The 17,555-nt window shown below is 46.5% G+C and overlaps 1 protein-coding gene across 2 annotated transcripts in view; it reads right to left on the bottom strand.

Annotated features, from left to right (window-relative positions):
* Positions 1-747: 747 nt before the first annotated feature.
* The window catches only part of sema5a (sema domain, seven thrombospondin repeats (type 1 and type 1-like), transmembrane domain (TM) and short cytoplasmic domain, (semaphorin) 5A), a 104,113-nt gene continuing 87,305 nt past the window's right edge, over positions 748-17,555 (bottom strand). Inside the window, exons 17-22 of one of the 2 annotated variants that reach the window (XM_084033849.1) lie at positions 11,462-11,671; positions 9,228-9,398; positions 8,985-9,140; positions 6,772-6,816; positions 5,619-5,830; positions 748-2,057 (exon numbers count right to left, since the gene is read on the bottom strand). In XM_084033849.1, coding sequence (XP_083889975.1) covers positions 1,938-2,057; positions 5,619-5,830; positions 6,772-6,816; positions 8,985-9,140; positions 9,228-9,398; positions 11,462-11,671 — 914 coding nt within the window. In that variant the 3' untranslated portion in view covers positions 748-1,937. Of the gene's footprint in view, positions 2,058-3,600; positions 3,735-5,618; positions 5,831-6,771; positions 6,817-8,984; positions 9,141-9,227; positions 9,399-11,461; positions 11,672-17,555 lie in introns of those variants that run through there. The other variant, XM_084033850.1, reaches the window with a different exon arrangement.

Genomic DNA, 17,555 nt, shown 5'->3' with positions numbered 1-17,555 from the left:
CATTCCTATCCTCCAGGTATCCCTCCACTGCTGCCGAAGCACCATTCCTATCCTTCAGGTATCCCTCCGCTGCTGCCGAAGCACCATTCCTATCCTCCAGGTATCCCTCCGCTGCTGCCGAAGCACCATTCCTATCCTTCAGGTATCCCTCTGCTGCTGCCGAAGCACCATTCCTATCCTTCAGGTATCCCTCCGCTGCTGCCGAAGCACCATTCCTATCCTCCAGGTATCCCTCCACTGCTGCCGAAGCACCATTCCTATCCTCCAGGTATCCCTCCACTGCTGCCGAAGCACCATTCCTATCCTTCAGGTATCCCTCCACTGCTGCCGAAGCACCATTCCTATCCTCCAGGTATCCCTCCGCTGCTGCCGAAGCACCATTCCTATCCTCCAGGTATCCCTCCGCTGCTGCCGAAGCACCATTCCTATCCTCCAGGTATCCCTCCGCTGCTGCCGAAGCACCATTCCTATCCTTCAGGTATCCCTCCGCTGCCATTTGTCACTGCTGGGAGCTCCGAAGACTCCTTTAAAAGTCTCTGAGTGATTTATGAAGTGCTGGCGTCTGCTCACCGCTTCAACGGCACTCTGCTGGAGGAACTTCAAAGTCTTCAAAGTTGTCATAGCAACACAGGACTAGAAGCGATCGTCTGCAGAGAAAGTACCAAGATCGAAGGCATCGGAGGGTCACGGACGAGATCTTCCAAACACACACACACACACACACACACACACACACACACACACACGACAAGTCTGTTGTGTACGAAGCAGCTTTTTAATTTACGCACAGTAACACAAGCAAAATGTAAAAAGAGTTAGTTGTAACTGAATAACCCTAATATTCGGTTATACACTCTGAACAGATGAATGAGTTTCATCTCATGGTAGTATGGGGGGGGGGGGGGGGGGGGCAGCACTCCGGTTGGGGGGTTTCGGGAGAGTAGTCTTAAACGCCGTCAACATCCTCGCTCTCACCAAATTACACATTTAAACTCGAAAGCCAAAAAAGAAAATAGCGACCACTATCAAAATTCAAAAACATTATTCTTTTTTTTTTTTTTTTTTTTACAAAAAATATAAAAAAGTACGGTGACAAAGACTTGATGGAGGCTGAGATATGAAAGACTCCTGATTACTGGTCAGAATGCACATATTTTCTTCTTTTTAAAAAAAAAAACTTTTTTTTTGTTTACTCTTTAAACACTCGAGACATTGAATAAATGTATTTAGAAAAAAAACTACAGACAAAGGCTTCAAACTGAACATCCTGTACAAAAATGCATAAAAGCAAAATCACTGCCAGAGCCTGCAACAGAAACAAAAGTGTGACCACAGACTTCAAATATCTACATCCTGATTCCAGGACTGATCCACGTGGAGCGGTACAACGGTTACAAAACCATCAGGCATCACCACAGTCTTTGTTTTCAGGACTTCCGAAACCAGTCCTCAATCTAAGAGCAGCAAAAATAACATAAAAAAATGCTGTTTGCGTGTCCCCGAACCCTGGAATGCGTTCAACCATGCAGAAAAAAAACAAAAAACACGGCGGCAGAGAAAAACACGTCAGATGAAGTCATGCAAAGCTGTTTTTGTGGTTCTTCCCCGTCGGTACAAATACTGTCTGAGAGGCTGCACAGGAGAGTCAGAAGGGGATCACATTTCCAAGTCACTCTCGGAGTCTTTGTTTTCCCTTTTTTTTTTTTTTTGTCCATGTTGGGAAATCCACTCTCCGAAATGTTCCCCCCCAAGGCACCTGAGAGAAAGAGTCGGCGACACTGTGTGTCTGCGTTTCGTCACATACCAGCTGCCATAGAGTCTCCAGGGTGGGATCGTCCCCACGCATCGGTGTGCACGAATCGCAATACAAAGCACGAAAAAAGAAAACAAAACTGATGATATCCTACAAAGTCGGCCCCGGAATGAAAGGAGGGGTTTTAATAGTCGTCGTAGGTGTTGAGGTCGGTGAAGTATGCGTTGGTGTAGGTCTTCCCGGCGAGCTGAGGGTTGAAGTACTTATTTCTTTCCTCCAGAATCAGATTGTTTTTGTTGAAAGCCTGTAGATAACAGAAACAAAGACAGGGAGAGGAGTCGGTGCGGATCAAGGGATTATTCAGCTCAGATGGCAAGGTAAAAGCAAAAATCCATAAAACAAAAAATATGTATAAAAAAAGGAGCAACACAAATCAATGGGAGGCCGTTCGGTTGAATGAAACATACATCTCAGAGAGCAAGGTCAAAGCATTCGCACACAGGGGGGAGGAGGGGGGGTGAGAAGCTGAAAGTACTTTTGATGCAGCGATGTCCACCTCTGTCATCTCTAATATCCGAGCATCAGCGGCTTTTTACGACGCGTTCAAATTGTTGGTCCTCGAGGACGAATCTGAAGCCGTAAAAATTGATCAAGAGCGAGTGTGTTTTCTGTTTTGCTGTTTAAACAATAAGGAAGAGCCGACGGGGTGGTGTGTGACGGAGGGAACGGGCTTCTAAAGGCGGTGCTCAACACGACATCAGCGATTCTGGTATAAAAACTGAATGTGTGTGTGTGTGTGTGTGTCCCCGGGGCGGTATAATTAAAACACTTGATGATGCTGCATTTGCCGTTGATGGATGTTTTCCGACTGACGCTGATAGAAAACGAGTCATGCAGGCGCAGCCCCCCCGCTCCATCCCACTCCCCCTTAAAACAGCTGTGCTACGACGCTTGTTAGCATATGAGCTACTTTGTCTTCTCGCTTTCTACAACACCTTTTAATTGATCCGGAGAATGATGAGGCTACAGCATTTTCAGTTTCAGTAAACAAAACAAAAGAAATGCGCTTAAGCTTAAGGAAGCAGTATTAGTATGACGGCGTATTCGGGCCACTGAAGGAATAAAAGTGGCAAGTTCATAACGATGCTAACAACCGGCATTTATGCTCGCTAACTTCCCATGAATGTAGTCTAATTAATACATTCTTGTGGGTGTTAACTGGTTGTCATAGATACGGCAAACACCTGGTCAAGCAACTTGTTTACGTCGGCTATGACAACAAGTGAAAGCTACCGCTAGCAGCTTAGCCCAAACGTCCCGATCAATAAACAATTTGGCCTCATATAAATAAAACCAACAATAAGCATCAACAGCATCACCCTAAAGACCTTAACGTTGTTGGATGTTGGGATGGATTAGTTAGACAAAAAAATTCGTACATTTGTGTTAGCTAGCATTAATGCCGGTTGTTAGCACGGTAGTAAACGTGCGTATTAGCGATAGAGAGGCAGCAGTGAGCAATAACACAGCATAACAATGGATTTTCAAAACAAAACAGGAAGACGAGAAAATAAAGCATGCAAATGGATGCACGCGTTGGAGGAGGAAATTAAAAGCAGGGATACGCTGCCTTCTCACGAGGCGGCGGCGGCGGTGGGGGTGGGGGGGTGATGGAGGGGTGAAGTCTGAGCGGGAAAAAAGAGAAAACTAGAGTCTGTACTCCAACCTGCCACACACAGGAAGTGCCACAGGAAGTGGAAGGGCGGGGCACGGTGGGGGAGGGAAGAGGAAGTAGCAGTGGTTGGGGGTTCAGAGGGTTGTGGGGAAGAAGGGGGGAGGGTGGGGGGGTCGAGAGACGAGACGTCGTAGAGGTCAGAGGTTAGTAGAAAATCTCCAGGCCGCGCATGGACACCCCCATGTTAGCAGAGAGAGGCTGGTGCATGGCGGGGTCGTCCAAGGGCAAGAGTACCGACACATCTGGCTGCAAGGAGGAGAGGAATGGAGAGTCATCCTCGAGGAACGCCCGAGGCCATATTCCATATCTGTTATCTGAGTTTAACCACGTAGCTGCACAGAAAACTGCAGCGACGCGGTAACTCAGTCTGGAAATACTCCAGTACGCCCGGCGCCTGCGATACATCGTGCATAATAACGACTCATCGGACGCCAAAAAAAACTCTAAATATGGCATCAGGTGTTCATCAGCCTTCCCATTTAAACACTCGAAAAGATTACAGTTCTGTGCACACTTTCCCCTGTGACGTCCAGGCGGTTTGAAAGCTTTTAGAAAATTAAGACTTTCACACCGATCCCACGTCTATATTCATATCCGAGGACAAACTGAATTATGCTCTACGCGGAGACTCTAATTGCATAACAGATGAACCCTGCTCGCACATTCATTCTGCGGTGAAATCACACTCGGAGACGCTTCGTTGTGAGCCAGAAAGGATACGTTTTCATCCTGTGACACTTTAAAGTCGTTTCTAGCAGAACAGACATTCCAGGTAAACACTTAGTTTAGAATATATACGTCTGATATAGAAGACATCCTCGCAAAAAAAACCTGGCAAAGCGGCTGATTCATCAGCAATAAAATACGTTATATAAAGCTGAGTTTCAGTGTGAAACTTTGTAGAATACCGATTTGAAGTTCTCTACATGATTTTCTTCCCCTGGTCTGTCCGAAACCAAACACAAGGAAAAAAGTGAGTTAGCACATTCGGCTATCAGCTAACTGCCTTCTAGTGTTGTAGCCAAGATCACCAAGACCAAGACCAGAGTTTATCAAGACCGAGACCGGACCAGTAACGCCTCCCAAAAGCCTTTTCTCTTGTCATACTACAGGTAAAAATGCACCGTTTAATAATACCAACAAGTAGCAAAAGCAAAGCATGTAGAATATTAGTTTTAATAAACAGTCGTCACTTTGAAATCAAGGACCAATTATTTAAAATAATGAGTACAAATTTCAAAAAGTAAATTTCCCACCATGTAAGCACTCTAAACCAATTATGTGCAATGTATAGAAAGCACGTGCATAGCAACAGTAACTATGGTAAGAGGGAGGGGCAGCTCACTATGATTTCTGCCACAAAGCCTGGCATGTCCAACAGCTGCTGATCAGCAGGGAGACTAACAAATAACAAAATATAAACACATGTTTTATAGCAGTTTGATTGTTTGCAGACGATGCAGTGTTATTTGATCTCTAATATTGATCTTTAAGTAGCCAGACTACATCTAACAAATGTAATTTCTAAGAATATTTTGGGGGAAAAATATTTTATCGGAGGTTATGAAGCTCCTTTCAGGGTAAAAGGGTGATTGAAAGGCTCTTTCACACGGAGCAACGGGAATCCTTGAAGAAAAAGGCGAGCGGAACGCGGACAAGCACTAATCACCAGCTCAGTCTGGCTCTCAAGGCCCGACGTCTCGGAGGATAAGAGGCATGTGTGACAGCAGCTGGATCTCTGTCTCACGCCGGCGCCGGTTACATCCGACCGCTCGACAACGACACAAAGAACCCGTCTAAGCACGTGAAAGAGCGTCCTCGCCGATGACACCGAGCCGACGCGCCGATAACGGATTGCATTCGTGCGTTGTGAGAAAGCAGCGTATGACCACTGACACAGAACAAAGTCGCACACTGAGACACACAGCGGAGAGACGCACAACTGCCTATCTGTCACCCGATGCGGAGAGTGTCGGTGCACGACGGGCGACTTTAATCACAGCTGACACCGCAGGAAGAGGCAAACCGCCGGCTGATTAAGTCAAACAGGAAGGAAACGTGATGAACCGCCTCTAACGCATCCGGACACATCTATGAACCCACAGGAACCCCCCTCCCCCTCCCACGCACCTTGATGGCTTCCACCGAGTCGTATTTGTCCAGCTTGTTGATGTGGTTGGTGATGCTGGTGTTGAGCGGCGCCGCCGAGATGGGGTGGATGACGGTGGCGTCGTGCGACTGCTGCTGGTAGCGCTGGCAGTACGAGTAGACCAGCAGGGTGACCAGGCATCCGAGGACGGAGCTGCTGAGGCCCACGGCGATCATGTGGAACAGGTTGAAGTCTGGGAGGGAGGAGGGAAAGTGAACGTCAATATGCTGATGATGGAGCGTTCTATATTACAAAATAAACACCTTTTTATCTTTCTATATATCACAGATTCAAGATATGCAATATCTGGCATTCCCATGCAACACAAAGGAGTTGAATACACAATATGTATGCAATACATATGCATGCCGTTCATTTTAACTGGAGAATATGGAATGAAACCTGAATAAATTGGAATGAAAGAATTCTCAAGGTTTCATTCCATATTCGAGACTTCACATTATATATAATTATTTCTTAAACGGCATGCCGAATGCACATAAATCAACTTAAATATACGTTTATGAACTACGGGTCAAAGTTCTATGCTTTTATTTATGTTGAAGAGTCAATAAGCGGTTTGTTTTGTGCAGAGCTCACTCTCAGGGCACCAAAGGAACCTGAAGCACCACTTCTCCTCCTCCTCCTGCTGTGGGTGTGAGATGGAATTAGATGAGTCTTTCTGCATTTTCATCAACTCAAAGCCTTCGTCTATGTGGATTGTTACAGCCGGATGGCAAAACAGCAACGCCATTAAAATAGATTTTCATTTGATTCGCTCGCTAACCGTGCAAAATGAAACAATCGGGTTCCTCAGAGTTACTATTTCACCGTCTCGATAAAGTGATGTGATCTGCAGCGACTATGAACAAGACTGCCCTCTCCTTTTGGGGGAGACTTTATATTTAAGGGCTGAGAAGTATTTGACCATTTGTCTTTCATGCATCTTGGGTACGTTTGCAGCTGGATTTATGTGCTTAAAGCAGGATTGGAAAGCTTACAGCTAAAGATACTGTACATGTGCAACGCCAGGTGTTATCCTCCTTTCTCTCTCTTCTACACACACACACACACACACACACGCACGCACGCACACACACACACACACACACACACACACTGTATATAAATTACCTCCACAACGCCTCTCCTCCTGACTGGACCGTGCAATTGAGACTTCTGAAAAAGGTGTGGAAACAGCAAAAGGCAGCAGAATTAGAGCCAAAAAAACATCCACTACTACTAGTACACACTACTACTACCACACACTCACACACACCGATGTTAGCATGACAAATTGCACCCTTGAAGGTTGAGTGTGGAGATGAAAGCTGCACCCAATATGGAACAGATTATCGTAAAAAACTCTGCGAGTTAATCGCGGCCGTGGCACCTGGAGTGGTTTATGAAAAGTATCAGCTCTCATTAAAGGGAATGAAGTACAAGATGTATCTAATGAACCTTAATGGACTACCTTTCCCATTAAAGGGGGATGGATGATAAGGTATAAAAGGCAAATGGGTAATTCTATAAAGACTTGTGAAGGGTTTTGTGACTATTATATCCCCGCTAATTAATACGGAAAGGTTACACATTTACGTTTAAGTGTTTCAAATGTTTATTCTTACGGCATAATTACTGATTCCTGAAGATTAGGAACTCCAGGGTTCGTATTCGTGCAGCTGCCTCAGATGGAGTGTTGTTTCCAAGTGAACAAATTCTCAGAAAACTCTTAGAATTATGACGATTTCTATGAGTTTCCCCGTAAAGTTAAGCTGAGATCCTAGTAAAGATACGTAATTCAGCCCTTAAGAGACCTTCTAGGGGGAAAAATCAACCAATCAGACCTCTTTAAAAGAATGTGTCAGACCTCGCTACACTTTTTACCTCACTAAGGTAAACATTTCTGTCCTCTAGCCATGAAAAATATACTCCCCCCCCCCCCCCGAATATACATACGCATGTTGTATGACAGTTTGATTGTTTGCAGATGATGCGGTGTTATTGATCTCAGCACCTTTGTGGGAGGATGATCTTTAACGATCTCCGAGCAGCACAGATCAATGATCCAGGCTGTTTCGCATTGCTAGCCGTCAATAGGGAGATGCTCGTCAAAGAATACATATCCACAGTAATGGTGCGTGTGTAATATATTTACATTTTAGTTTCATGAACTTTCAGTTTTCCAGAAAGAACTAAATTTGAGTAACTGTTCAGCTGAGCGTCGGCTGCTCATCCCCCCAGACAGTGATTGACTTATTGTGGCTTAGCAGCTGTAACTAGACACGCCGCCGGCTTTAGTGGAGCCATTCTGGGCATTTAAAGAGTTTTTACATCTAGTTTTACATTTGTTTTTAACTTTTTGCTTAAGGGAGGGTAGCCTGACTGAGAGCAGGGCAGCAGGAGGGGAGGGTCTTTTTATTTTATTTTTATTCCAGCCTTTTCCTTAGCGAGATTTATTACATCTTATAAAAGAGATCAAACAGTTAGATCAAAAAAGTGCAGCTTTCATGTGGGCCGCGGTTCAGAAAGGTGAACTTTACATGCAGGGGATCGTCTCTACGTTGCAGTTTTGGTTTGACTTTTTATATTTCTCATACAATCAAAGATGAAAAACACAATACAGAAGGATCTTATTAGTTATTGGCGAGTGAACGTCTCCTGTAAAAAAAACAACAGTTTGAAAGGCAAAGAGAAAGTAAGAGGTTAGAGTCCGTTTCAGTGGGTGGGATCACACAAAGCAGTTACTGCACTTTAAAAAAAACAAGCTGCTTAACACTACTATGGTTCATTAGGGGAAAGGTTGCATTATTTAAGGGCACTTAAACATCGGAGGCCAGAAAATACCAAAGAATAAAGTAAACTTCTTGAATGACCAGGTGGAGAAAACAGCACACAGGAGTCATTTTCCCCCGTTTTCATTCCAACATAAAAAAAGAAGCAAACTGCTGGTGTAAGTGCTTTTCTCCGCGGCCTGACAGGACTCCCGGACTCATAATGAAACTAATGCAGCAGTGGGGTTTGTCGGATTCACACCCTCCACGTAATCACCTGCCGTGCTCCGGAGAGTCCTGGAGCAAGTCGCTAATCTCCGAACATTCCCTCCAAAAAAAAAAACGCTGCCCCGTCGCTGAACCTGACCTCCGACCCCGATACGAGTCCCTCGGAGGGATCGCGAGCATATTTCATTATCACAAGAGTCTCGGGAATGGGAGTGAATTACCGCCCGAGAGCGTATGCTGGTGCAGGATGAAAGTGTGTGTGTGGGTGTGTGTGTGTGTGTGTGTGTGTGGGTGTGTGTGGGTGTGTGTGTGTGTGTGTGTGTGTGTGTGTGTGTGTGTGATCACCTGGTATAAAATTGGAGTCCGGGGAGCACGGCCGGTTCTCGCTGTTGTTGCCCGTGCACTGGTTGCCGGTGGGAAACAGGACGTCACAGTGGCGGACGCGCATCTGGGCGCCGTTGGAGTCGCAGTGGGACCACTCGGACCAGCTGGACCAGCTCTCTGGGACACGGAGACCAGCTGCATTTAAGTCATGCACGAGGCGAAGAAAACAACCAGCTGTGTGTGTGTGTGTGTGTGTTTGTGTACCTGGGCAGGATTGCGTGTTACACAGGGCCTCCTCCGTGTGCAGGCCCAGGCAGATGTCGCCTCCGTAGGCCGGCGGGGGGTTGCTGCAGGTGCGAGTCCTCATGTAGTGCCCCCCTCCGCACGTCACCGAGCACTTGGACCACGAAGACCAGCAAGACCAGCTGCCGTCCTCTAGAAACCCAACACATCAGCGTACACTTTATGTTAATGCTTAAAAACAACACATAATACATAAAGACTACGATGCTAGCGGTAGCTTTCACTTGTTGTCATAGCAACGGCAAACATCCAGTGGTCGTGGAACCAAGCAACTTGTTTATATCGGCTGTATATATTTATTAAGTGGCAATCACTACATTTGACAGTTGTTTTCTAGAAGAATATATTCCTGAAAATGTGTCCTTCCCGGCGTCTTCTAGATTTTGGTTCCAGGTCATTTGAAAAGACAATTTCCTCTGAGCATCGAGCGATTGGAAGTCATTCCACGCCATTTCAAACAGCGATGCGTGACGCAGAAATATGAAGCAATTTAGAAATGTGTGTGTGTGTGTGTGTGTGTTTTGAAATAACAGGAAGTGTGCTTCATCCAGCTGCTATGCCTGACCCCGAACTCCACCATCTCTCCTCTGATTAATAAAGATAAATGAAGCATCACAATCTGCCGCCGTCGCTGTCGTTGTTGTTGTTCCCTCTCTTTTGTGCCGCGCCAAAGCGGCAAATTCACGATGGCGTCGGCGCACAAAAGACGACGGAAATAAATCAGCTGAAAAGCGAGGGAAATTAAAAGAGGAGAGAAAAACAGAATTATTTGGCCGTGAATCACAAAAAGAGGCCGATCGCGTCGATAAAAGCTCGCTCCATTGTGGCGGGGAGATATCACCTCCTCGCAACCACTTGAGACTTCCTTCTAAAGAGCCGTTGATGGCGGCGCGGCGGTAATTGAAGTTGCCGATGCCTCCTTTTATTTTTGTCATCTTGGTTTGTAATTTCTCCACCGCAGAGCGACGCGGCGAGTCGATACCTCCTCGATGACGGATCGTCTCATCTCGCACGCAAGAAAAAAACACGGATTCATTTATTTCCAATTCAGACGGATGGCGAACAACAAGCTTTCAAAAAAACACTGGATTAGCCACAAGGAGGGTCTGCCTCAAAATAATACCTCACTTTTTTTGGGGGGGCAGATATATGCATTAGTGGTTCCTCAGGCTGGGTTAGGTCTGATCCTTTGGGGGTCAGGACTCTGGAGGGTAGACCAAACCTACGTGATGGACTACGTGTATTAGCATATCGATGCAAGGCGGGAAATCAAAGCACATTAGCGTTAGCCAAAAGGGGCGGAGCCTCTCCCGAACAAAGCAGATCTAATGTGGGTTCCAAAGTCTTCTTTAGAGCTTTGCAGCCGAGTTTTTCGTGACTTTCTCCGACTTGCTCTACGATGATTTTTTTTCCCTGTGACTTTTTCCGACTTTGACTTACTACGACACGTTTATGGCGTTAGCAGCCGCTAACGCTAACGGCGCCGGGGGCTGGTTTGGCGTGCCCTTTCAGAGGATGAATGAAGCGGGCTGTAAAAACAGCATCGATGGACGTGCACTCTGTCGGCCGCTGCAGCAGTTATGAAGACAGATCGCGGCTGCTGAAGATGACACCTGGAGATACCTAAGACCCCCCCCTCTCCTACTCCAGGGGGTTTGATTAATAATCACCCGAGACAACATTCCTGCTTGTCTGCTTGGTGCAGGACACCAGGTGTGACTTTATGCCAAACTAAGCACTGGATTTCCATTTAGACAGCTTACTTCCCCCCTTGTCAGACGCCGTATTCTTTTAATTATAAAGCTTCCTCTCTCCGAGTGTTGAGAATGCATTGTCTCTGGGCTTTTTTTCCCTCCACAACAGCATAAGGCCTCCCCATAGCCGGCAGCATAATTACCCCTGCAATGTAATTACATACTGGATCGCCACGGGGATTGTCTCTTCGATTCCTCGGTGGAAATTGGAGATCTTCGTCGCGCCTCTCATCTGCGACGGATTTCTTTTGTGGTTTCCTGGTGATTTGCAGTCATTTTGTCACACTTACCCTTTTATCCATGATTCAGGGGAGGAAACATGGATTCGGTGTGGAGGAGTGTGTGTTTATCTGTGAGCCGGCTTTGCAAATACTCTTATCTTGTGTCCTCTGCTTGGTGTTTTGGGACAGTGTAAGTCCTGGAATATATGTTTTATCTCACCTGGACAAGGAGTGATGTTGCACTCCTGAAACTCCTGCGCCGCCCCCAGGCAGGTCTGGCCTCCGTACCGGGGCTCCGGGCTGCTGCAGGTCCTCTTGCGGCTGCGGATCCCCCGGCTGCAGTCCCTGCTGCACTGGGACCAGGAGCTCCAGGAGGACCAGCCGCCGTTCACCGTGTGGCCCGAGATCCTGCCGAGGCGGAGCACCTCTCCTGCGGGGAAACGGGATCACAAGATGAAATGAAGTGGCCGGTACTCGTCTCACATTCCTGCATGTTGGTTTTTGAAGAGAGGTCGGAGAGTCAACAGCAGCTCTTCATAACGTTTACTCCAAAGCTTTTTATAGATAAAACGCTTTAGATCCATTCACGCAAAAAAAAAGGACACCGCATGTTTTTGTGAGTTAATTAAAATGCATACAGTGAAGAGGTTGATGATCTGTTTATTGAATTATATATGAGATTATAGGATACGTCCTTCAGCCCATACAAACACAAACACGGAGGAAGATTAATGGATTCTATATTATTTTTAGCAGCCGTGGTAGTGCAGCTCCACTGGTCTTGGATATTGCACATTCATGGTCCCAAGAGGATGAACCATGACCTTTCCTCCACAGCCACTGTGAGCTTGTGGTTTTGAGCTTGTGGATAGATTCCTTCGGGATTAACTTAAATAACTTTTTACTTTGAATTTTCATCGAGTGCCATGAATCAGGAAAAAAGTCATAATTTGTTTCAATACTTTGGTTTGGGAGGAAACACCAGTGAGATCACATTCCCACCAGTCCCGGGTCACTGAAGTCAGTCAAACTGGACTTAAATGTCAACTTCTGTGAGAATGAGAATGGTGGAGAAGATACATCCAGCACATAGACAGATCCATCGATGCCGCAGTGATGGTGTCAGAAATCAACAGCAGCTGATCTAATCTGTGTACGCTTGTCGGGAACGAGCCGAACATTTGATTCCTAATGAAATATGAAACCGTCATTTTCTGCTAAACTATAATCACGGCGTGCATTCATCATCGCCGTGGCGACGGGACGAGCCAGAGAAAGCTTCTGTCTTTTATTTTTGATTGAAAAGAGTGAACTCATCTCTGCCTGAATGATAATCAACCTGTTGACAACAAACACTGTGCTCTACTCTGTTCCAGGTCGTAGTCTCCCCCCGTGTTTGTGGAAACACGACACATCGTTTCTGGACTGACCTTCCATTTTGGTTTCTATAATCTCTTTGATTCACTTTTTTTTATATCTCTATCTCATCTATTATGCTCACAGCCTCTCTCTTCATCCTCCTCTTCCTCTCTGTCTATCTTTCCCATTAACCTTCCCTCACTCCCCCCCCCCCCCCCCGCTCTGTCCTCCAACATGGCCTCGTTGTTTTGTCGGCGTGCTGATGGCGAGCTCAGCGGCGGCTGCTTTGTATTCTCGAGGAGACGGTGTGTTTACGTGACCCAAAAATCCTCGACCTCTTCATAACTAAGGCCGACCTTGGCGGGGGAGGGGGGGGGGGGGGGGACGCCGGCCCTGGCCCTTCCTGGCATCAAGCTGGCGGTGAGCGTTGACAGGCCCGTCGAGGCTCACGCTCTTTATCGATTCTGAGCAGGCGGCTGCACGGACACCCCCCCCCCACCATGACCCCTAGTCTTTATCAAAGCCCTCCGTAGCCAAAGAGACTGGATGCTGCTCGGTTCTGATGCCAGCGCCTTATAATCATCCCTCTCGTACATGCAAACATACAGGACACACACTTCCATGCACACACACACACACACACACACACACACACACACACACACACACACACACACACACACACACACACACACACACACACAGGTACAAGTGCCCACAGTACAAACACAAGCTCTGGCCTGAGACTGTTAATGCTACTTCACAGGGACCGTCCTCCCATCGCCAAAACAAACAGCGTGGCGCCCTCCCTCTCAAAACAGGCGGCGACTGGACCCATCGATCCACACACACACACACACACACACACACACACACACACACACACACACACACACACACACACACAGCCGGAGAGAATTAATCCTCGCTCTCCCGATGAGCCGGGGGCCCGAGTCCAAAACTGTAAAAAATAAAATAAAAAAGGGGACAACATGGCGTAACATCCAATAGTCCCCCGCTGCCCTGAAACTGGGACATGAAAAGGATTCCTCCCCCCTTCCCTCCCCCCTCCTACCAACCTCACACCACGCTCAAAGGGAAAGACTGTAAACAGACGCATGAACCTCTGTGTGGGTGAAAACACACACATGCAACGCTGTGCAACCGAAGACGTCTGAAGACACTCGGAAACAGGAAGGGAGGACGAGAGACAGACAGGTGGAGAGACAGACAGAGAGATAGGAGGTTTAATACATAATATATACTGTTTATATAATTAATATCAATCAATGTGAATGTTAATATTACTGTTTATTGTGTACTGTCCTCAAATTTGGACAAATTATTTATATTTTGATGCTTTGGCAACATTGTTACCGAAACTTCCATGCCAATAAAACCCCATTGAATTGAATTGAGAGAGAGAGAGAGAAAGCCTGTCCTAGATTCATAACTGCACATTTACTCCCCCATTATCCTCCTCTCCTCCCTCCCTCCCTCCCTCCCTCCCTCCCTCCCTCCCTCTCCTCCTCCACATCAGCAGTGTCTCCTGTGAATATGTGTTTGTACATAAACTCCATAATTATATTTTTGCGTGTCATGTCCTGCTCGCCGCTCGCTCCCCGAGCTGTCCTGAGGTCGGACTCTCGCGGGGGAGCTCATTTCAAGTTTGTGAGGGGGGGGGGGGGGAGGGGTCGCAATTAAAACGGCGACCCTGCAGAGGCATCGGTGCACACGTACGGAAACAAGGGTGTACATGCTAAACCTGGGTATGAGCAGTTCATTTACATGAGGCGAAGCGTGATTAAAAGGCCCAGCATGCACCATAATAATCCTGCTTTTATGCATGAGCTGGAGTTTACATGAAGGATGATAAACTCAAAGAACAATGATTCAACATCAGTCAGCGACCGATCTCCTGATGGTGTCTCCACATCGTCGTCGGATATTGTTCATCTGGTGGGTTCTGCTTCTCTAACGGTGTGATTTCAGCCTCGCCTCGATATCACTTCCAGCATCCGAACGGCAGATTACCCTCGAATGTGTCATCGAGGAGAGTGCTGGAAAACGCACCAAACTGCCACAATAACAGGTGTTTGACGAGAAGATGACAGAGAAAGAAAACAGTCACTGCAGCGGATCTCCTTCCACCTTCAAACTCACCACAAAACCCCAAAACTGGTTGAAGGTTTATTATTATGTGTAAGTTTCCTGAACACAGCTCCTCTTCATTCATCCCTCTTCCAATCACAATCACAGCAGCTGGTCCTGCTGGCAGACTTCATTATCCTCGGTGCAACTCCCACATATTGCAAACAAACATGATTGATTTTTTTTCTACCAAAGGAAACTTGCTTCCATCAAAGATCAGCCGTTCTCCTGAAGCACCACGACGCTGTGAGGCAACGTCCGGTCCGATCGACCAAAGAACGCCGACCAGGAAGTGAAGCGAACGGCAGAGATGACGGATATTTACTGATGTGCTTTTTAGTTAAACGTCTTCCAGAGTTTCTGTGCCGCTCGGTGAAACGGGGATTGTTTCATTGGCAGCGAGGTCTTGAAAGTAATCTGGGCGAGGCCACGGATTAGGCACTCGAAGCATAGGAGACCATATAAGGAGAGGCCGTGTCATCAATGACATCATAGAGAGTAGAGAGAGCAGGTGGGGGTGAGGGACGAGGTGAGAGAGACAGACAGGAGACTGAACAAACCCACCGGCTGTGATCATTTAATATTCTGTGTTTAGGGCTTTTATTGTGAAAGGTAAGAGCAGGAGGGGCGTGCTCGCCGTCCCTCAGCGGCGCCCTGCGTCTGCTCGCCGTCTGCAGCAGAAACTAATCTGTGGCCATGAGAAGGGCGCCGGCCTTCAGCCGCCACATCAAGAACACTGACACGTTCCTCCCGGGGAGTAAAACTAAAAAACGACGGAAATCATCTCCTCCCTCATCGGTGTGTTTCTGATGCAAAATAAGAAAAAAAGGAACGGGTGATCGTGAAGTCTTTTTAAAGCTCGACATCGCCGCCGCCGCATCATAAAACCGGCGGGTGAGTGAACTTGACGTCGTTATGTTGGGGATATTGATGAAATCAGACGGCAGATCTGTTCCAGAGACATATGGCTTCACAGAAATCATCATTTAAATTGTTTTCTGCGACGGCGCCCGGCGGAGACAGAGTGACTAATCGCTGAGTTTTTTTTTTTAGTTGGAGGCTGACTAATGACAGATTGATGGCCGCTTTCAATCCCGGCAACAGAGGGGGGGAGGAGGGGGAGGGAATGGGGCAGGGTTCGGTAATTGACGGTCCCAGAATAGTGAGAGTCCAGTTAGAGCTTAGTGGCGCTAACTACCCGTATCGGCCTTGTCAAGCTTCTGGATTTGTCCTCACACTGAAAGGCTGAAAGACTCCGGCGGCGGGGAGAGTGATGCTGTCGAGATTTTCTTTTTTTACAAAACTAAAAGCACGAAAGCAAAACATCGTGGAAGGAATTCTTTAATCTTACGATAAAACAAAGACTCTGTCCGTCTGCTGCAAAGTGTCACATCCGGTGAATATGAATAAACTCTGAATAAACAAGCGATAACGCCGTGTGAAGCAAAAGGGGGCGGGGCTTCAGGTCTCTGAGCAGAGCTACTATGCGGGTGCATCGGGCCCCCCAAGCTGCAAGTCTTTATTTGGTTATTTTTAACCTATTTTTTAACATGAAAATGCTGCACCTGTTGCATTTATGCCTCATTATTCATACCTTTTATTATTATTATTTACTGTAGGTTTAACTAATTTGAATTTGAGAGAGGTTTTCAAAATAAAAGCTGTTTTTCCTCTTAAAGTGTAACCGATGGATGCATCTCCACGGATCATTTTAAAGATTCGTAGTTTGTTTGACAAAATAGGGGCCCCTAAATTGAATCTTGCACAGGGCCTCCCCAAAAGGCAAGATACGGCTCTGGCTCTGAGGATAAACTAACGTTACAAATCTCTTCTTCAACTGATGACATTAGTTCTGCAGAGCGATCGCAGAAACACGTAATACGATTACGCCAAGATGGAGAATACGCAAACAGACTTCGTTTAAGCCACTTAGCTTTATTAATTATGTTTAAACGCATACGAGACAAACTGCATCGCTGAGTGAAGAGAAAAGTCGCAGAAAAACTGGACGTTTTATAAATTGCAATTATGCAAATGATCAAATGTTGTTTTTTTCCATTCAGGCATGTGGAAAAATAAATAAAAAAGTGCTACGAATGGTTGAAAGAGTAAATCAAGCCGGGCCTCTGAGATGAGAGGGGTCTTTAAATCACGGCAGATCTTCAGTAATTAACTCGTCGCTATCATTAAGCCGTGATCGCTGATATGAAACAAGTCAGTATGTTGTGTGAACGCTTTAATCACATTCATTCCTAAAGCATCTCTGTAATAAAGACAGATAGAGATCTTAATACGAGGGGGGGGGGGGATCTGGTACATGGATTCATGGAGCTGGAGGATTAACTCTCCGTATCTGAGCTCCACAGATGAGTCTTCCAGGTGTTAGTCGGGACCGTCTCGTACACAATCCGATCCGACAAATGTCGACGTCGTCCGATAGCTTTGATGCTCCGAGCCACCGACACGGGGACATTCTGCCCAACAGGAGGGAGATGAAGAAGATTTAACGTGGCAGAAGATTTTTATTGAGTAGCGAAGGGAGGGAGGAGGGGGAGGAGAGGGAGGAGGGGGAGGGAGGGGGGGGGGGGGGAGGACATCGACGGCGAGACGGCAAAAAATAAAAATGGGCTCTCAAAGTTCAGGCATCAGTTTGGAAACAAAAAAGAAGGAGGGGACTGAACGTCATCATGATGGAATCATCGGGTTTAAAACACGATGTTTTTGTTGGGTTTTGCTCGTTTTGTTTACATATGTTTACATATTTCATATACATATTTAAACCTTGCTGAGTTGTTTTATTTTAA

Source organism: Eutrigla gurnardus, assembly GCF_963514095.1.
Source record: "Eutrigla gurnardus genome assembly, chromosome: 18".
Taxonomy (NCBI): domain Eukaryota; kingdom Metazoa; phylum Chordata; class Actinopteri; order Perciformes; family Triglidae; genus Eutrigla; species Eutrigla gurnardus.
The sequence above is the reverse complement of the archived record's forward strand: the minus strand, read 5'-3'. Positions and strand labels throughout refer to the sequence as shown.